The sequence below is a fragment of the Chinchilla lanigera genome, unplaced genomic scaffold (genome assembly GCF_000276665.1).
Source record: "Chinchilla lanigera isolate Chin_1 unplaced genomic scaffold, ChiLan1.0 scaffold00173, whole genome shotgun sequence".
Lineage (NCBI taxonomy): Eukaryota > Metazoa > Chordata > Mammalia > Rodentia > Chinchillidae > Chinchilla > Chinchilla lanigera.
Window position 1 is genome coordinate 112,348 of NW_004955574.1, and position 21,287 is coordinate 133,634.

The window sequence follows — 21,287 nt, forward strand, 5'->3', positions numbered from 1 at the left end:
GATGCTCAGGACTCACAGTACAGAATCTCGTAGTCTCCAGAGTTTGTGACAAAGCAGCTGCTGTCCTGGGCCCAATCCAGATGGGTGATAAAACTGGAATGGCCCTGTGGGGGATGCAAGGAGCAGTTAGAGCAGGAGAGGACAGAACCAAAGAGAAGGGTGAGAATTAGATCAGGAAGAAGGTAAAACATACAGGTGGGGTTAAAACACAGAGGGCTAGAGGAAGAATACACAGTATTTTGGAGTGGGGGGGCGGGGCCAGACTATCAGGGGCGGGGCCAGACTGGAGGAGGGGAGCTGACAAAATGTGCTTAGAACACAAGGTCAATTTAGAACGTGTGGGCGGAGCTAGACGAAGGGGGCGGGGCCACACAGGAGGTGGGCGGTGAACATAAGAGGCGGGGCTACAGGGACTGGGGCTCAGATGCGAGGGGCAGGACCATAGAGGAAGGGGGTGGCTTGGTGTGGGCGGGGCTACACAAAGGGGCGTGACACAGGAGGGGGTGGGGGCAGACTAAGACTTCTTGAGGTGGCCAGGGCAGAGTCAGTTGAGGTTGAAGCCGTGCTCCCTTGAGGTAGAAAATTGGTTAATTGTGCACCCTCTGGGTGGGGTGGCGGCGCGGGCGGGGGGCCACTGCCCACTCACCGAGCACTTGCCCAGGCGGCTGACCTTGCGGCCGCCCTGGTCCACCGTGTACACGTACACCAAGTTGTCGTGGGAGCCCACGGCCAGGTACGCCCCGTCTGGGGGAGGGGGAGGGGCCATGAGGAGGCACCCAGGCTCCGCCCCCTCCCGCCCCGATCAGCCCCTCCTCTGCAGCCCCAGGCTTCCACCCTCGCTGCATCTCGCCCAGGCCTGGCAGCTGGGGCGCTGTCCCCTGCTCCTACCAGTAACTGTCCCTCGCCTCTCCTGGATCCCAGGCCCCCGGCTTACCTGGGGAGAAACTGACCACTGAGATCTGCTCATTGCCATCGGTGTGGATAGCCACTAGGTCATTGGTCTCGGTGTCCAACAGCAACCACCTTTAGAAGGAAGGCAGATGAAAAGGGGGAATTAGAAAAAAGAAAAGAAAAGGGGTGAGCTGGGGGCGGGGCTGCCACAACCACCTGTGAGGCCTGAGGGAAGAAGCAGAGGCCCTGGTGGAGCGGGAGGGAGAGGTGACTGTCAAGGAATGTTGAGAGATGGGGGCCTGGTAAACGGTGGGTCCCTAATTAACATCTCCTTGGGGTTGCAGTGGGGGCTCGGGGTCAAGGCCAGTCCCCCCTCCCCCCCCCGCCCCCCGGGAGCAGGAGCCCAGCCTCAGCTTTACCTGCCAGTCACTGTGCCCACAGCCAGGACAGAGCCACTGGGGTGGAAGCCGGCTGAGCGGGCGGGGTCCTGAGGAAGAAGAGGCAGGGCTGAGGGCATGGGCCTGCGTCCAGGGAGCCGTTCGAGGCCTCAGAGCCAGGGTAGGCCCAGCCGGAGGGGCCTCTCCTCCCTGCACTGCCTTCCTGGACCCACAGCCCAGGCGCCCTGTCCCCCTTCCTCCCGAGTCGGCTTGAACCGCCGATGTTGGTCCTGTCTCTCCACCTCCCTCACTCCTCCTTTAAATCCCTACAACTTGGGCCGGGATGTAGCTCAGCAGCATAAGTGCTTGCCTGGCAAGCCTGAGGTCATGAGTTTGATTCCCGGCACCAAAAAAAATTAAAAAAATCAATCCCCACAACTCCTTGTTCCTCCAAGATGACTCCCTTAGGTTATTTTCTAGAAGTAGGAGAGGCAGAACAAAGTATATTCACAGTATTAAGACCCTGATATGGAAGGCCAATCCATCCGCCTTCTATAACAGCACATCAACTTCCCCAGTACTGCAATAAATAAATAGATAAGGTGCCATGGAGTCAGACCTGGGTTCAAACTGTGTCTGCCCTACTTCCTAGACATGTGAGCGACATCAAATAATTGGCCCTCTCCAAGGCGCAGTTCCAAGCAAGATGGTCAATAAGATGACTCCGCAGGAAACACTCCATAAAAGCTGTGCCTATAAGTACACTGCCTCCGGGAGAATCTTCCTGCACTTGATTCCAAGTGGGGACTCTGCATCTTTACTACCGTGAACAGCTGAGTATGGTGGCACGTGCCTGTAATCCCAGTATTCAAGAGGCCGAGGCAGGAGGATCTCGCCAAAAGTTTGAAGCCAGCTTACACTACATAATGAGTTCGAGGCCAGCCTGAACTCCCTGATAGGGAGACCTTGTCTTTAAAAATCAAAACAACATGGGGCTGGGGATTTAGCTCAGCGGCAAAAGCGCCTGCCTGGCAAGCGCAAGGTCGTGAGTTCAGTTCCCGGTACCAGAGAAAAACCAAAAAAAATAAAAAATAAAAATAAAAATCAAAACAACAAATAGCTAGCCAGGCTGAGCTTGAACTCGTGATTCTCCTGCCTTGCACCTCCCAGAGTGCTGGGATTACAGGCATGCACCACGCAGGGCTCAACAGTATGTTCTTGAGCTCAATGATTCCTGAGTCTTCACCCTCCTGACAGTAGTAGAGGCTGCCCTGGACACTTGGTTCTGTGGTGTCATTCTGAGCTTCATTCTATCAAGAACCCACTCCTAAAAGCCAAGCGTGGTGGCTCACGCCTGTAATCCCAGCACTCAGGAAGCTGAGGCAGAAGGATCACTGCAAGTTAGAGACCAGCCTGGGCTACACAGTGAGCTCAAGGCCAGCCTGAACTGCACAGGGAGACCCTGTCTCAAAAAGAAAATCCCTGTATCCTCGGCTAAAGACACCTTGTATGGCGTCCATTTGAAGCACTGAGCCCTGGCTATGGACAAAGGGAATTCTGGTGGAACGACATCAGCCCATGTCCCCTCACCTCAATGATCCTGCTCCACAGGGGCTGGTGGGACTCCAAACACCAGAGGTGCACCAGCTTATCCTGCCCGCACGTCACAAACTGCGCCTGACTGGGGTGTGTGGCCAGGCCCCACAGCTCTTCCACGTGGCCCTGGTGGGAAGGGAAGACGGTCGGATGGAGACTGAGACCCTGTCCCTTCTCCACCCATCCTGACCCCAGAAACCCACAGACCTCGCAACCTGCCCCACCCAGGGTGACTCAGGGAAGATCTGTCCCCCACAGTCAGCTGCCGCCTGCCCCTCTGGGTGGTTCAAGGCCAATCCTGCCCCTTTCCCAGGCCTCTGCTTCTCTCTGCACAATGGGAGGCAGGAGAGTATGGTGACTCAGAACTAGGCCTTGTGAGTCACCAAGGCGGTGCCCATCCTGGCCTCAAACACCCCGGGGGCTCAGGATCCCAGGCTCAGGGAAGGGCCTTCTGCAACAGGCCTGGTGTCACATGGAGGCCAGAAATCTGGGGTCTCCTGAGGGTGCGCAGCCTGCTGGTGCTGACCTCAGCTCTCTCTTACTCTCTGTGGGCAGCCTGATATCGGGCAGTGACTTCTTGGAGCCTGTTTCACCTGCTGTGAAATGGGCCCAATCGTGGTGTGGCCACCTAGCACTGCCAAACTTAACCACATCAGGGATGGGGAGAAAGTGCTACATGTACGGCTAGTTCAGAGCAGATGCTCACGAAATGGAAGTGGCTCCTATTATCATCAATTGCAGAAAGTAACAGTATGGAAGTGGCTGTTATTAATTGCAGAAAACATGGGTATGTTATTAATCAATAATGAACAATAACCACATTGGTGATAATATCAAGATTCATTTTCACAGAATTATGAGCCGGGCGTGGTGACGCACGCCTGCAATCTCAGCACTCAGGAGGCTGAGGCAGGAGGGTCACTGTGAGTTCGAGACCAGCCTGGGCTACAAAGTGAGTTCAAAGCAGCCTGAACCACACAGTGAGACCCTGTCTCAAAAAAAAAAAAAAAAAAAAAAAAAGAATATAGTTATGCTATATATATTAACCCATATTTAATAATATAATAAATAATATAAGATTATTATTAGAGGTCTCTAAGGACCCTTCTGGCCTCGGGACACCAAGAAATCCCTCTAGCTCTAACTTTCCTTTGTTTTCTTCTTCCTTCCTTCCTTCCTTCCTTCTTTCCTTCCTTCCCTCCTTTCTTTTCTTTTTCTGTTTCTTTTTTTGAGACAGGGTCTCATTATGTAGCCCAGGCTAACCTCTAACTCTCAGCACTCCTGCCTCAGTCTCCTGAGTGCTGGGATTACAACCACCATACTCCTCCAGGCCTGTGATTTTTTTTTTTTTTTTGGTCTTTTTGAGACTGTCTCACTATGTAGTTCAGGCTGGCCTTGAGCTCATTTTGTAACCCAGGCTAGCCTTCAACTTGCAACAATCCTCCTGCCTCGGCCTCCTGAGTGCTGGGATTACAGGCATGCGCCACAGGGCTGTGATGTGAACCAAGGTGGTCATGCTCCAGAATTCACACTAACCATCATACTGGACTGCCTCTCCCTAGGTGGGTTTTGACTGGGTGGGGGCAGGGATGTGTCAGACTAGGAAGGGAGCAGGGGCCTCTGAGCTGCAGGGAGAAATGAGGCAGACCCCAGAGGCGCCTTCCCAGATCCTCGGAGCGGATGTCTTGGACATGGGTGCCCAGGTGACAGCATGACAACCTCCAGGCCACTGAGCAACCACATAAGAGGATGCCACCCCCAGTCAGGAGTGCAGGAGGAGCAGAGTTGGGGGACAAAGTGCAGGAAGCAATCAACCCACAGGGTGCTGGACTGTGGGTACTTGCGGGGTCTGGCATCAGGCAGGGTATGGCTATGGGGAGCAGGGAAAAGGAAGCTGTGTGAGGAGACAGGCAGGTGGGAAGCGTGAAGGACGACGGGGAGAGAGAGGAGGAGCCGGGCCAGGGTGGAGGCACCGAGACGCTCACCTGGACCAGTAGCGAGAAGCCCATGTGCACGGAGCCCTGCAGGATGGAGTTGCGGGTGGTCCCCACATACAGCGCATCTCCCCGGCCCTCGGCCACAGTGCGCACGGGGCCAAAGTCCTCAGGGACCTGGGAGCAGACAGATGCGGGACACAGGTCGTCAGGGGCGGCCGGGGCCTTGGCGGGGTGGGGGCCCCTTCACTCCCCTCCTCACCTCCACCTCCTGCAGCTTGCTGTAGTCGGAACCCCAGAGGACCACCCGCCGATCGCGGCCCCCTCCGGACACCAGCGTCCCGTCCCGCAGGGCGCACAGCCCGAACACGCCGCCGTCGTGGGCGCCCAGGACTGCCTGCGTGATGCGGTTTCCACCTGTGGGGGCGGGGAGCGGCGTGGGGAAGCGAGCCTGGACTGAGCCCTGCAAGCACTCAAACTCCCAAGCCCGTGCCCATCATTCCATCCATCTTCCCAGTCTCCTGCCTGCCATGCCCCTCAGCCGCCACCCACAGACTAAGTACCTTATCACCCCCCCAATCACCTGAGACTAACGCCCACCCAGGGTGCACCCACCCTCCTAACTACGCCACCCATGCTCTTGGCTACTCACTTATCTTCTCCGCTGCCCATCCGGCTCTCCACGCACTCATCCACCCATCTACCCACAGATACAGCCCCTCTTCCACCTGTCCATCCGTCCGTCCATCCATCCATCCATCCATCCATCCATCCATCCATCCATCCACCCATTCGAATAGTCACCTTCTCTTCCTCCAACTACCTCTTCATCATTCAATCACTTATTTTCCATCTATTTTCCCATCTATCTAGCCACTCACCCATCTATCCACTCAAATGTCAATCTACCTACAATTAGTTCAGCCATTAACCCTTTCAATCAACATTTTTTTTAGGCCGGGCATGGTGGCGTACGCCTGTAATTCCAGCACTCGGGAGGCTGAGGCAGGAGGAGTGTTGCGAGTTCAAGACCAGCCTGAGCTATAAAGTGAGCTCAAGGGTGGGCTGAACTGCATAGCAAGACATTGTCTCAAAATGACAAAACAAAAAAAACACATTTTTTTGGTAGTACTGGGTTTGGAACTCAGGGTCTCATACACCCTAGACAAACACTTCACTACTAAGGTCACCGCACTGTTATTTAACAAGCATTTATTCTGGGCCCACTACTGTGTCCTCATATTGGGGACACAGTAGTGACTGTGACAAGAGCTGGGCTCTCTACATAGATGTGTCCTTCTGTCATTTTGTCTGCCATCTTCCCAACACTCACCCACCCAGGATCCCAAAGCCCTGAAGTAGGGGCCCAGGCATGCACCTAGGGACATGGACAACCCCTGCCAGAGATGACAAGCCATAGGGAGGGTGACACACTGCCCTGACAGTCACAGCACTCTCTCTGCTGCCTGATCTCAAGGAAAGCTCAAAATACCCATCGGCAAGTAGTGAAATCACACCTGTTTCATAGTCAGGAGACATAACTCTCCCAAAGCCACACAGGAGCATGTGATACCACTGGGACCTGAACCCAGGCGCCCACAACTCCTGAATCAAACTCCCTCCCAACCCACAGCCCGGCTCCAGCAATACTGGAGCGCCGCCAGGCAAGTGGAACTGGTGCTCGGAGCTCATCCCTGCTTCCCAAGGGGCTCACAGACAGGGAATCTGAGACCCAGAGGGGAAAGGCCTTACCTACGGTCACAGAGCCTGTCTCCCTATAGCCAGGTGGCAGGTGACAGGGTCAAAGTGCCCTAGCTCCACAAGCTCAGCCGTTTGCCAGGTCACTGCTCTTCTGAGTCTATTGTTTGTCATCTAATAAAACTTCTCATATTATTTTGTTGGAGGGATGGGGTGCTGTGGATCAAACATGCTAGGCAAGTGCTCTAGCACTGAGCAAACCCCCAGCCCTCTTTTTTTTTTTCTTTTTTCTCTTGTCTTTTTGAGGCAGGGTCTTGCTATGCAGTTCAGGCTGGCCTTAAGCTCACTTTGTAGCCTAGGCTGGCCTCGAACTCACAGTGATCCTCCTGCCTCAGCCTCTAGAGTGCTGGGATTACAGGCATGTGCCACTATGCCCAGAAAAAAAAAAGAAACTGATTTTTTTTAAGGCTAGGAATTGAACCCTGGGCCATGCTCATGTTAGTACACGCTCTACTACTGACCTACATCTCTAGGTCCCCTATTAAGTTATTAATGAAGTCACTTCTGGCTGGAACAACCACTGATTCATCTATTCATCCATCCACTGGCTGGAACATCCAACTCATTTATTCATCCAACCACTGATCTCCTTTCTATAACAATCTGTTCTTCATAACACCTTAATGAACTGACTGAAACAACCATCTACTCACTCACCCATTAATTCATTCCCTCATTCATTTATCACTTTACAGATCTACTGACTGGCACAGACCTATTTATTGTTTAACAAAGTCATCCACTGGCAGTGACCACCACTCGCTCATTAAACTGTTCGTTCACCTAATCACATACCTATTAAGATGAACAACACATTCATTTACTCACTCTTCTAGTCAGTCACTTATTTCTTCATTCATCAGCAGGATGGGACAAATCATCCATCCATCCATCCATCCTTCTACCCACCTATGTACCCACCCACCCATGCATCCATCTATAATTGAGTTAACCCATTCATTCTTTTTTTTTTTTTTTTTTTTTGAGACAGAATCTCACTTTGCAGTTCAGGAGTTCAGGCTGGCCTAGAAATCAGAGATCCTCCTGCCTCAGCCTCCTGAGTGCTAGGATTACAGGCATGGGCCACCACGCCTAGCAACTCTTTTTTTTTTTTTAACCCATTCATTTATACGCAACTCCATCCCTAATATAGGATTTTCAGGGCATTGGGGGTGGTGCCTAAAGACATCATGGAGGTCAGGTGTCTGAGCAAACCTTGAGGGGGAGCTGCTCTACTGCCTTACTCAGTCCATACAAGCAGAGTTATGGAAAGGGAGGCATAGCCATGGGAGCGTGGGGACATAGGGTTGGGGACTAAAGAGATGGGGTGACACTAACCTTTGCCCCAGACATAGAGGTTCCCACCAGAGTCTCCAGTGACCACGTCACCACCTTCCAGAAAGGTCACGCACAGTACATACTTTGGTTTCTCGTGCTTCTAAAGTAGAGGAGAAGAAGAAGTGTCAAGAGTGTGGCTGAAGCAGTGTGGCCTCCCAGAGGCCGCCTACAGCCAGGACCGGGGTCCCGAGGTCCCCTGTACGGTTCTGAGTCTGAAGCCCCATGGGGGGGACCCCCTCTCCACAGTTCCTCCTTCCTGGAGTGCACAGGTCCCCAAAGTTCTGGACCACACGGTCGGGCCAGGGATATAGCTCAGCGGCATAAGCGCCTGCCTGGACCACACGGTCATTCTTGCCCCACCCCGGGTCTGCTGCCTGCCTTGGCCCTCTGCACCTCGGTCATGCCCTGGCTTCTCCTCCCAGTGCTCCGGGGCCTCCCTCAAGGACAGAGGAAGGCAGAGGTCCCCGCACTACCCTGCCCCTGCTCAGTGTCCATCTCAGCCGGGCAGCTTCCGATGCAGCAACTGCCCACACTAGCCACTGCCACACCCGTTTAGTGAGCGGTTACTATCCTCCCAGTGCGGGTGATGTGCTCCTTCTGTGGAATCCTCTCCACTTCCGCCCCCCAGGGGCAGATAAGGAAACTGCGCTCCCAGCAGCCACCAGCTCGGCACCCCTGTCCTTCTGAGCCTCTGGGACCCCGGGCTGTCTTGCTGCCTGCCTGGGCGGCCCTGCCTGCCTCTCCTGGGCCCAACCCGTCCCCACAGCCTGGCATTCACCTCGAAGAGGCCCTGCCGCTTGCTCAGGCTGCCCCCCTCCAGGCTCCAGAAGTAGATGTGGGATTTGCCGCAGGTGATAAGCAGGGCGGGGTCGGTGGGGTGGAAGGTGGCCACCAGCACGGCCTCGTTAGAGCACTGTGGGGTTGGGGAGATTTCAAGTTAGGACCTCAAAGCCACCAACCCACCCCATGGAGAACCGCCCCGTACAGTTGTGCGAAATGTGCACTGCACATCCCACCGGCCCTGTACCTTTCCTACACTCAAACTAAAGTACAGTAGGGGGCAGGGCTGGGCAATCCAACTCACTCCGGTCTAACTCAAAAGCCTCACTTTGCAACCATTTTCTTCTCCCTAAACAGTTGTGTGATGGAGAATCCAGTTTTCTACCCCTGGCTCAGGCAAGTGCCCTTGGGCCCATATCTCTCTCCCTACCAAGCCTCATTATGAAACAGGCCACTGTCTACACAGGCATTCCAAGCTCCGTCTTGGCTATCACAGCACTATGGCATCAGCAGCCAGCTCACCTCTAACCCCACCTCTCCCCGAGGGCAATGGTGCTGCTGTCCCCATTTCAAAGATGACACAACCGAGGCTGGGGAGGGCAAATCCCTTGCTCTAAGGCACAGAGCCAGCAGATGACAAAGGCAAGACTTCAACAGGAGTCTATCTGATGGCGACTCCTAACCCCTGAGAAGGGCCAACTCCCCAGGTGCCACAGGAGAGGGGACTAGAATGCTCACCCCACCTTGCCATCCACCACCTTGGCCTCCTTGGCCCAGTCCCACACAGACAGCATGTGATCGTTGGACTCATCCACGGCACACAATAGGTTCCCCCCATTCTGTGGAGGGGAGGGGAAGAGAGGGGTGAGGTGAGCACAGGTCCATTCACCCACATCCCGCTCCTGTTTTACTACCTTCCAAGGTTCTGGTCCACATCATACAAAACACATTAAAAGACACTCCCCATCTAGGGGCCATAAAAATATCTTTTTTTGTTGTTGTTTGAGACAAAGTCTTGCTCTGTAGATAAGACTGGCCTTGAACTCACTATGGAGCCCAGGCTGGCCTCAAATTCAAGGTGAGCCTCCTGCCTCTGCTTCCCGAGTGCTGGGATGACAAACATGCACCACCATGCTGGTTTAAGACAACTTTGTTGGCTAGGGATATAGCTCAGTGGCATAGTACCTGCCTGGTAAGCACAAGGTTCTGAGTTCAGTTTCCAGTACAAAAAAAAACAAAAAACAAAAAACCAACTTTATTGTTACTGTTAAAGTGCTAGGGATGATGGGGCAGGGGATTTAGCTCAGCGGCACAGTGCCTGTCTGGCAAGCACAAGGTCATGAGTTCGATTCCCGGTACCAGAGGAAAAAAAACAAAAAAAAAAGTGCTAGGGATGGAACCCTGACACAAGTTGGCAGGCACTCCACCACTGAGCTGCAGTCCCTGCTACTTAAAGGAACTTTTATAATTTGCTTCTTTTTTTGTTTGTTTGAACTTTTTTTTTTTGGTACTAGGAATTGAACTTACAACCTCATGCTTGCCAGGCTGTGCCACTGAGCTAAATCCCCAGCCTGTAGTTTGTTTTTTTGAGACAGGATCTCACTATGGGGCAAAGGCTGGCCTCAAATTTGCAGTGATCCTCCTACTTCAGCTTCCCAAGTGCTGGGATTACAGCTGTGCACTACCATGGCTGGCTATAATTTGCTTTCTGAAATGATCCACTTCTGACACAGATTTTTTTTTTTTTTTTGGTACCGGGAATCGAACTCAGGCCCTCACACTTGCCAGGCAGGCACTGCACCACTGAGCTATATCCCTGGCGCCATGAAATGACCCATTTCTAAGAAACTCATCTTGCCAGGCATGATCACACGTCTGTAATCCCAGCACTCAGGAGGCTGAGGCAGGAGGATTGTTGTGAGTTTGAGACCAACCTGGGGTACAAAGTGAGCTCTGGGTCAGCCTGAACTGCATAGTGAGATCCTGTTTCAAAAAGACCAAAAAAAAAAAAAAAGAAAAGAAAAAGAGAAAAAGCTGGGATAATGCTTACTTTTATATACTTTTTGTTAAACACAGATTAATTTTGGTTTGGAAGAACTGATCCCCCCACCCCCACACAACACAATGTAGCTGTTTTTTTGGAAACTGTCCAGTCTCCTTAGGCCTCAGTGAGGCTGCGATTCTGTGCTTCTTCAGCTGTCTGTAGGGGGTGGGGTGGGGGGGGACGACAGGGGACTGGCTGTCTTTCCTCCCCAACTCACTGCACACCAGGGCTTTGGAAAACTATGATAAAAATGTAAAATATGATCTGAGGAAAACAAGCCCATCAACACCAACTTGGGCATTGCAGCGCTGTGGACGGAGTTCTGCAAATTCCTACAGGTTTACTCTCAGCTTCTGGGCTTATCTGGGCCTAGATCAAGCAGGGAGCCAAACACGGGGGCTCAAAATGCTAGGAAAGCCAGGTGTGGGGTGCATGCCTGCAGCCTCAACTCTTGGGAGGCTGAGGCAGGAGGATTATTGAGTTCAAGGCCAACCTAAAACCCTGCCTAAAAAAAAAAAAAAGATGGGGGTGGCAGCTCAGTGCCCCCAGGGTTCAATCCTCATTCCTGTGCCCCTGAGGGAATGAATGAGTGAATGTACAAATGAAGGCATTTCTTTCTTTTTTGAGACAGCCTCTCACAGTGCGGTTCAGGCTGGCCTCATACTCACATGATCCTCCTGCCTCAGCCTTCCAGGGCTGGAATTATAGGCGTGTGCCACCACCCGGACAAGGAATTTCTTAAGAGACAAGAACCCTTCTAGAGTTAGGGAGAGTGCAGATTAATAATGCAAAGGGCATCCACCAAGCCCCAACAGAATGCTGGGAGTTTGAGATAAACCAGGATGCTCAGACCCCTTCAGAATAAATAACCAGGCAGGATAACGTTCGGCTTGTGAGGTCACAAGGATCTGGGAGCCCCAAGGCCTGGAATTTGGCTGGGGGTGTGGCCCCTCCCCAGGGCCAGCTAGGAGAGTACATAGTACTTGTACTAGCTTTTGTTTATTTTGGTTTTGTGAGATTGGGTCCAGCTCTAGTACAGGCTATCCTTAAACTCAAGGCAATCCTCCTGTCTCAGGCCAGTAAGTGCTGAGATTACAGGTGTCAGGTACCATGCCTGGCTTGTCCAGGCTTTTGGAGGTATGAGTGAGTCAAGGTGGGCCAAGGACTTACAGATTTGGAGAAGCCTACGCAGCACACAGCCCGGTCAAACACACCCAGGCCCAGCACGTGTAAGGTGGAGAGGGACACTGAGTCCCAGACGCGCACGTGTGGCGGCAGCGGCTGCAGGAGGGAGAGGACTGTCACCTGGGGGTCCCGGCTCTGGTCCTGCCTCCTCCCCACTCACCCACTCTGCCCCGTTACCTTCCCCTCCTTAGTGGTGCCCGCCACCTGTCCTGTGGCGATGGTGACCATATCTGGGTGGACAGCCAGGCTGGGGAGAGAGGGAACAGGTGGACAGGGCTCAGTCGGAAGGAGAGGTTCATGGTGGCCCAAGTCCTTCCTTTTTATTTGAGACAAGGTCTCTGCAGTTCAGGCTGCCTTTGAACTCACTACACAGCCCAGGCTGGCCACAAACTCACAGTGATCCTCCTGCCTCAGCCTCCCAAGTGCTGGGATGACAGGTGTGCGCCACCACATCCAGCTTTACCAACCCCTTCCCACACCAGGCCACAACAGTAACACCTGGGTCTTCATTTCAAGAATTGCTGGACTATTGGGCCGGCGACACCGCTGTCCTGACACACTTTGGTGGCAATAAGGGGACAAGGGAAGGGAGACTGAGGCCCTGGTCTCTGTCTCAAATGCCCCCAGGGGTCAGGCCTGGGCGAGAGCGACCAGGGAAGCACACTGATGTCAGCGGGCCACCACTTGGCCCCAGTCCACCATGGGGCTCAGTCCACAGGGCCGATTCAGGCTTTTCCAAAGGCGCTGAGGGAAGCCGCCACCACCACCCGCCATAAAGACCATCCACGCACATTCTCCCACTCAGTGCTGCCTGGGACAGCTGGTGGTTTCGGAGAAGGAGCAAAGCCCCAGCGTTAGCCCTGGCCCTGGCCCGCCCCAAAGCGGCCTCCATGCCTGCGCTGGCGGCCATGTGGAGACCCCGAGGCACAAGTCCCTGTGGCCCCCACCCTGCCAGGCCGCACCATTTGATGTCATCGTTGTGGCCCAGGTAATGGCGCTGTCTCTGCTCCTCCACGCTGTACAGCACGGCCACCGAGGCCACGAAGTACACGATCTCCCCCGTGGGCAGCAGGTAGAGGTTGGCCCTGCAGTCTCGGCCGCGGTAACCATAGCTGGAGGCGCCCAGGGAAGTTAAGGAGCCTGTTTCCTGCTCTGCCTGCTGAGCTCCAGCCCCAACGCATCGGAGCTCTTAGTCCCGCAGTGCCCGCCCCTCCCCCCCAACAGGTCTGTGCCTGAGCCCCTGGAACCTGGGATTGTGTCCTCATACCTAAAATGGGTCTTTGCAGATGTAATAAGCATGAGCCCATCCTGGATCAGCACTGTGAGCCCTGAACCCAGTGACAAGTGTCCTTATAAGAGGAGACACAGGTGCCAGGCATGGTGGCACATGCTTATGATCCCAGTACTAGAGAGGCTGAGGCAGGAGGATCACTGCAAGTTCAAGGTCAGCCTGTACTACAGAGTAAGACCCTGTCTCAAAGAAAAAGAAAAAGAAAAAGAAAAAGGAGGAACAGTGTAGGGAAAGCGGCTATGTGAAGACAGGCTGGGGGTGTGGCCATAAGCCCAGTCGCCCAGGGACTGCTGGTAGCTACTAGAATCCAGGAGACAGGGAGCAAACGCTCCTCAAAGCCTCTGGAGGAAGTGGGGCCCTGCCAAGACCTTCATTTTGGATTTCTGGCCTCCTGATCTGTTAGAGAAAAATGTTGCATTGTTTCAAGTCACCTGATTTGTAGCAACTGTTTTTTTCTTTGTACTTCTGATTTTTTTGTAGTCCTCGGGATCACACTCAGGGCCTACACATGCTAAGCAAGCACTCTACCACAGAGCTACATCCCCAGCTCTTTTGATTTTTTTTTTTTTTTTTTTTTTTTGAGACAGGGTCTTGCTAAATTGCCTGAGCTGGGGCTTGAACCTTGAACCTTAGAGCCTCCTGCCTCAGCCTCTGAGTAGCTGCACATGTCTTGTCTGTGGCAGTTGTTATAACAGGCACAGGAAATCAAAGCCCTCATCTCCTCTAGAGGCCATAGGGATTTCATTAAAAACCCACCAACAGTCAAGTGTGGTGGCACACACCTGTAATCCCAGTACTCGGGAGGCTGAAGCAGGAGGATCATTGTGAGTTCAAGATCAGGCTGTGCTACAAAGTGAGTTGAAGACCAGCCTAAACTACATATGGAGACCCTGTCTCAAAAACAAATGAACAAAAAACAAAACCCACTAACACTTCAGTCAACTACCATTTGCACCCATAGCTCTCAACTCATTCAAGTCAGAGTCCTCACAGCGCCCAGGCCTGCCCCATCTGGGCCCCTACTCCTTGCTCTCTTCACACTGGCTCAGCTGTGATCACATTACTTCTGGCCTGTTCTGACCTCAGGGCCTTTGCACTTGCTCTTCCCTCTACCCGAACATACTTGCCCCTCATTTTGCCACCTCCTTCAGGTCTCAGCTGGACTTTCAGCTCCCAGAGAGGCCTGCCCTGCTCAGCCTACTACAAATGACAGCTGGGCATGATGGTGCACACTTGTAATCACAGCATACTGGAGGGTTTGGGGGTATGGGTTTTTTGTTTTGTTTGTGGGATTTTTTTTTTTTTTTTTTTTTTTTTTTTTGCTACAGGGAATCGAACTCAGGACCTCAAGACTGCCAGGCAGGTGCCGGGCCACTGAGCTATATCCCTGCCCTTGTTTTTGTTTTTAAGACAGTGTCTCACTATGTATTGTAGGCTGGCCTTGAACTCACTATGTACTCCAGCCTGGCCTCAAACTTGTGGAGATCCTCCTGCCTCAGTCTCAGCAATGCTGGGATTACATGTGTATCTTGGCATACTATGTACACTGAGTTCACTGTTTGTTGAAAGATAACTGTCCCTCTCCTGTTTGGAACTTTTTGTGGCTCCCCAGTGCTCCAGTGAGAAAGTTTAAGCCCCATCCAACTGGCATCAGCAGGGCTCTGCCTTCTTTTGCTCTGTTGTTTTTTTTTTTTTTTTAATTATTCTTTCAATTTTTAGTAGCAGGTATGTCTAGTACACAGGATCGAATTCCTTGCGGGGAGTTGGTACACATATTAACACATCTTTTTTATCCCCTTCCACTTCTCTCCCTTACCCTTCCCTCCATCCCTCGGTCCCCTTCCAATTTGCAAAAGCTCTGTCTCTTTGATTCCTAGCATCTGTCTTTTATTTTGCTTTTTATTTATCATTTGGATTTTTCCTAGAAGGGAAACCATGCAATGTCTAAGCTCATGTGTCTGATTTATTTCACTTAACACCTTGTCCAAATTTTTCCTACTTTTTTTTTTTTTTTGGTACCGGGAATCGAACTCACGACCTTGTGCTTGCCAGGCAGACACTTGCGGCACTGAGCTATACCCCTGGCCCTAAAGGCACTGTGATCTTTTCTGTTCTTTTTTTTTGTACTGGGAATCACATTTTTCCTACAAATGACACAAGTTTATCCTTCTTTATGCCACAGTAGTACTCTACTGTCCTTCTTCTGTGATCTTTAGAATTCCTTAAAATGCCAAGATCATTACTGCTGCCTGAGGCCTTGGCAATAACCTCTCCTGTTGCCTGCTGCATCTCCTGCTACCCTTCATAGCCGCCGCCTCCTTGGGCTCATTTACTCCACTGACCTTTCCTGACTTAGGCACTCTCTATCTTATTTGGTAACTGCCTATGCTCCCCAGTGAGTTCCTCAGTGACTGAGACTGGACTGTTTTGTTTGCATCTGCGTCCTCCCAGCGGCAGGCTGGTCTTGGCCTCACACACTCTCAGTTGTTGCTGTCAACAAGTCTGCTCCCTTACTGGTTTGTGAACTTGAGTACGGCTGGTGGGCAGTGTCATAGTCACGTCATGTCCCCAGCCCCCTGTCCCAGACATCTGACCATATGCATATTCTGAGCTCCCGGAAACCACTCTGTCCTGAGCTTTTAAAGAGATATGAATCTGAGGCCCACACTAACCTTCTTCTTCTCCTCCTTCTTCTTCTTTTTTTTTTTTTTTTTGGTCTTTCTGAGACAGGGTTTCACTGTGCAGTTCAGGCTGGCCTTGAACTCACTTTGTAGCCCAGGCTGCCCTCAATCTCACAGCGATCCTCCTGCCTCAGCCTCCCGAGTACTGGGATTAGGTGTGTGCCACCACATTCCGCTCACACTAGCTTTTGAGGGCTCGGCCAACTCTCCTGGATGTTTATCAGGCTCCACCTGCAGCTGGGCCATACACTGCAGGGAGTGCTGCCTGTGGCCTGGAGGAGGCTTTCGCTCCCAGAAAGCTGAGCCATATGGCCAACCTTCCTGACTCCCCCAAAGGAGCCAGGGCCCCAGAGAGGCGCAGGCAGGGATGGGGTCCTGCAGTGAGTGGCCCAAGCCGATGGTCTTTTTGGAAAAAACTCAAAGCCCAGTGTCAGAGCTCTTGCCTCAGATCTGTTCCCACTCCTAGGATGGGACTGGGTCTCCTTTCTGGTTACTGGTTGTCAAAATACAGTCTGGATTCTAAAGAAGAGAAGGATCATCTGTAACGTATTTACGGGTGGAAGAACGTACAGCCAGCTGGTCATGTAAGTGCTCGGGAAAGACTAGCTATTATTTTATCACTTCCTTTATGGGGCACGGATGACAAGCTCAGCCCCTCCTGCAGCATTTCACAGTCCTGTGAGATCAGGAAACTCATTTTCCAGAGAGGCAACTGAGGCAGAGAGGCAAGGTGACATCCAAGGTCACAGCCAGAGGCAGGGCTGGGGTTTGAACCCTTTTCTGCCATATCCAGTGCAAAGTCCCTCTCTCCCCAAGTCTCTCAGGACTTCTGACTCCGCCCAGGGCAGGGGAAAGGGAGGCTTGAAAGCAAAGGATACACCCAGTCCAGCTTGAGGCGGCAGGGAGGCAGCTCGGAGCGCGTGTCCAGGCTGTAGGTGGGAGCCAGCTCATCCGGGATCAGCATAGGCACAGGGCGGCCCCGCAAGAACATTTTCACGGACCCTTCTTCTGCTAAAACACTCACAGAGGTCAGGCGCTAATGCCAACCCAAGTCCTACTCCCACTCCTCCTGGGCTTTACTTTTTGTTTGTTTTTGCTTTTTGAGACAGGGTCTTGCTTTGTAATGCAGGCTGCTGGCCTTGCACTGACTATGTAGCCCAAGCTGGCCTTGAACTCACAGAGATCCTCCTGCCTCAGCCTTGCAAGTGCTGGGATCATAGGTGGGTACCACCATGCCTGGCTACTTTTTTTTTCAGTAAACAGATGGAGGAACTGAGGCCACAGAAGCAAAGGGCCAGCAGCAAGGTCTGACCCGGTCTCCCCTAAGAAGCAAGTGTCCAACCAAGCCCCTCCTCCTCACTCACCCATACTGAAGATAACTTCTTTGGTTTTGCTAACAGGAAAGGATGCAACAAAAAAAGAAGAAAAGTGCTTTTTAGCAGGCAGGTCAGACGGTTACAAAGGGGAAGAGCATTACCGCCTCCCCCTCTCCCCACTGCTCCCCGGAGGTCTCAGACGAATAGTGGGGGCCGAGTAAGGGGCGGAGCTCTGCCTCTCTGCAGGCCGTGTGCTTTGCTCGGTTGATCGTGCAGAGCCTAAGACACAGGCCCAGAGAGGCAGTGATCGCCAAAGATCACACAGCACGAAGTGGCAAGGACGCGATGCTGGAAGAGAGGAGTCGCCGGGGATCCCTCCCTCCTAATCAGCAAGGTGCTCGCCAGCGCCCCCCTTCCCGTCTCCAGCGCCTCAAACTATAAGCAGAGAGGGAAGCGGAGAAAGTTTCGGAGAAGGGGCGTGTCTCCACATTCCCCACCAGCGGAAAGGGGTCAGGTGGTCGGACCTGGATCCCTGGGGACGGGAGTGGCCTGGGACCCAGGCCCCGGAAGCGGGGTAAGAAGGGGGTCTGCGAGAGGGTCTCACCCAGCTCCAAAGCTACTCATGGCGGCGGCTGGCGGAGCTTCGGGGCCGGGGGTGGAGCCGGGACCGGCTCCGCCGCTTCCGGCCCTGGGAGGCGCCCGCTCCGCGCCGCGCCCTGCCCCGCCCTCCGCGGCCACCCCTGGAGCTGGCGGGTGCCACTGGGTCCCACATCCCGGGCTGTGGAGTACTGATGCCAGGCTCCCTTTGAGGGATGGGAAGAGTGGTTGAGAACGTGGACTCGGGGCGGCCTGCTTGAGCTCCAACCCCACCCAGTTCTGCCTCTTTCTAGCGGTGCGGCCAAGCTCCCCAACCTCTGCCTCGGTCTCCTCATGTTAAACATGGGGTTAATCAGAGTACCTACACCTCCCGGGGTGGCTGTGAGGATGAAGATGACTAATTTCACGTAAGTGCCTGGGAGAGTACCTGATGCACAACGTGTTTGCTACGATTTCAGAGTGGAAGGTGAGGGGCTTGACCGGGGTCCTGCCTTAGCCCGGGCTGACCACGCCCCTCGCGTCGTGACCCTACCCCTAGGCGCTGACTCCGCCCACGTCCTCGGTACGGCCCCGCCCCCGCGGTTCAGCGTTCTGATCACACCCACCTCCTACTTCTAACCCTGCCGCTAAATTGACTAAGTCTCTAATAATTGATGGCTTCCACACATACACCAGCCCCTCTGCTCTGGTCCCACCAGGCATTACGACCACGTCCACCTTCACGGGCTCAGTCCCGGGGTTGGGTCCCCTCAAGGCCCAATTGGCTCGGCTTCTTGAAGTTAGACCACTCCCGCCCGTGGCCCGCCCCACGTCCAGGCAGCGCCCTCTGATTCCCTTCCCTGCGGAGCTCCTGAAATCTGACAGGTCCCCACCTGGTCTCAGCTCCTCTGACCCCTACTCCAGGTTCTGATTCCTCTCAGGGTAAAATTCTGGCAACACCTGCACATTCCAACCACAAGCTCATCTCGGATTGTCCCTGAAGAAACCCTGAGGCTGAGCCCCTGAGATTCAAATGAGGACGCTTACCTTACTGGCCATGCCCACGTGCCCGGTTCCACTCGGACCTCCCCTCTGGCTCACCCTGAGTACACCCAAACCTTGCACACCTGCATTCCTGTTTCATCCAGAGGACTCTGGCCACGCCCCCCGATCTCGGCCCCGCCCCCCACGCCTTCCATCTTGGCCACTCACCGCAAGAACCGCACCTGCCTTTAAACCATCTCCCCTACTCTCGCTGATGATGCCCTCGTGGCCGGGGCCATGACTCTCAATTCCCCCTCCTCTGCCCGACCGATCCGGCGTTCCGACCTCAGCCCCCGAGGCACGGCCCCTACCCGATACCTACCCTTCCTTTTTGGCGCTACAGTTGCTGCTGGAGGACGTGGTGCGGCTGCGGGGATCCTCGCGACGCACCGAGGCGAGGCGCTCTGGCGACAAGTAGCGGCGGCTGCTGCGACAGGCGAGCACAGTCGGGAGCAGAGTCCGCGAGGCTGGCGGGCCAGGGGGGCCAGGGCCGCGGGAGGGCGGGAGCCTCGCTGCACCCTGCAGGGCTGGAGCTCGCGCGCAGGAATCCCCCCTCTCCAAGAAACAGCCTCGGGCTCCCGCGAGGGCTTGGAAGAAGCTGGGGATCTGGTTTCGGTGCCTCACCTGCGCCCGGAGGTCGCCTCCTTCTTGGGGGAAGATGGGGACGTGGCATAGCCGCCCACGCGCCGCGGGGGTCCCGAGCCATTGAGGGGCGTCCTGGTGGGAAGGCCTTTCAGGAGCTGGCACACTGGAGCGACGGGGTTGAACAGAGGGTGAGTGAGAGGGCAGGGCTCTGAGCGCGCCCCGTGCCCCTCCAGCCCCGCCACCGTACCCGAAGCAGTGGTCCCGAGGCGCGGGGGCGCACGGCCCTTGGGGGTTCCCCTCGCGCGCAGCGCCGCGCCCTGTTCTTCGCACGCCCGCAGGCGACGCAGCGCGTCCGCCAGCGCCGCCTTTAGGACCGCCAGCTCGTCCTCCTGCAGCTGCAGCCGCTGCTCCAGCGCCGACACGCGGTCGTCCACCTCCATGCCGCTCGTGCCGGACAGATTGTCATCTGGAAGGCAGGGAAGAGCGGGCTGCGGGGCGCAAAGGGGCTCCAGCGCCTGAGGCCCGCTTCGGATTTCCCGGGTCTGAGCGGCGGGGGAGGCGGGAGGCCACTCCCCCTGCTTCTCCCGCAACCTGGGGCAGGGAAGGCTCCGCAGAGAGAAGGAAATCCCCCTCTCTCTTCTGCCCTTCCCCACTTCTCTCTCTGCCACGGCGCCCCGGCCGTGTGACCTTGGGGAAGTCCCTTCCTCTCTTCGAAGATTCTGAGAATCTTCGAATTCTAGACCCTCTCGCTCTAGTTTCGAAATTCTCTGAGTGCCAGGCGAGGCGGTGCACCCCTGCGATCGCAGCACTCTGGCGGGAGGATCGAAAGTTGGAGCTCAGTCTGGGCAACTTAGCGAGAACTTGTCTCAAAATAAAAAAAAAAATTAAAACGGTCTGGGCATGTAGCTTAGTCCGAAGGCCCTAGGTTGGATCCTCAGTACCGGAAAAAAAAAAAAAATCTATGACTAAGATACTAAATATCTATGAGTAAGATCAACATTTTAAGGATGACATCAACCTACTCCTAGTGACACTAACGTTCTAGAATAGGTATCCAACATTCTCTGATGACCGTCGATGTTGTTGGGGGTTCTAACAGTGCCTCAGTTCCCCAGACTTTCCGCCTCTTCCCCTCCGCGCCTCACCAAGGGGCTCCCTCGCCACTCCAGCCAGCGGCAAGGACGGAGCGTCTGCGCCCCCTGGCGGCCGGCGTAGGGATCGCAGACATCATAGAGCGGACCCAGGAGACCCAAGGAAGCAAGACGCTTGAGATGACACCCCATCTTTCCTCCTAGCCGCAGTTCTTTTCCTCTGCCCCCTTTATTTATTTTTCCTCTGTACTCCACATCCCAAATTTGTCTCTGCCCCTCCTCTACAACCCATGGGTGCTGCGAAAATGACTTCTCCATCATAGCCCCCCCCCCGCCCACTTTCCCGAAAGGGGCGCCCTCCCCCTTCCCTCCCAGACCGCTCATACCCAGACTCATTGCCGGCCACAGCCGAGGTGGCCCTGGCTCCCAGCCTGCTAGAAGTAAAGATGGTAGCATAAACAGGGACGGGGCGAGGAGGTCGCACCTGCCAACTCACGTCCCTAGGCTGCCCCGCCTGCCCGCTGGGCTCCGCAGTGCAGCCGTGGGTCCCTCCCCCTCCTCCACCACCCAATCGCCTGCCGGTCTCCGCAGGCCCTGCCCTCCCCCAAGGCTTCGCGGGTCCCTCTCTGGACCTGCAGAGGAGGGCGGGGGACCTCCCGAGGTCAGGAGAGAGCCGTCCGGATTTGGAACCCAAGGGGGTTCCGACAGGGGAATCTCGGGCTTCTATTGGTATTGCGTTTGGAACAGCAATCAAGGCAGGAGGCTGGAGGGAGTGTGCAGAGATAGGCAAAGAGTCATAC

At 54.5% G+C, this 21,287-nt stretch overlaps 1 protein-coding gene across 1 annotated transcript in view; it reads right to left on the reverse strand.

Annotated features, from left to right (window-relative positions):
- Eml2 (echinoderm microtubule associated protein like 2) overlaps positions 1 to 21,287 on the reverse strand; it is a 28,502-nt gene that overhangs the window by 5,560 nt on the left and 1,655 nt on the right. The window contains 18 exon segments of the mRNA XM_005413789.2: positions 17 to 104; positions 647 to 744; positions 935 to 1,023; positions 1,311 to 1,378; positions 2,859 to 2,990; positions 4,850 to 4,975; positions 5,061 to 5,215; positions 7,895 to 7,994; positions 8,673 to 8,807; positions 9,418 to 9,513; positions 11,889 to 11,999; positions 12,081 to 12,150; positions 12,866 to 13,015; positions 16,754 to 16,883; positions 17,240 to 17,268; positions 19,134 to 19,238; positions 19,436 to 19,559; positions 19,644 to 19,862. Coding sequence (XP_005413846.1) covers positions 17 to 104; positions 647 to 744; positions 935 to 1,023; positions 1,311 to 1,378; positions 2,859 to 2,990; positions 4,850 to 4,975; positions 5,061 to 5,215; positions 7,895 to 7,994; positions 8,673 to 8,807; positions 9,418 to 9,513; positions 11,889 to 11,999; positions 12,081 to 12,150; positions 12,866 to 13,015; positions 16,754 to 16,883; positions 17,240 to 17,268; positions 19,134 to 19,238; positions 19,436 to 19,559; positions 19,644 to 19,862 — 2,025 coding nt within the window.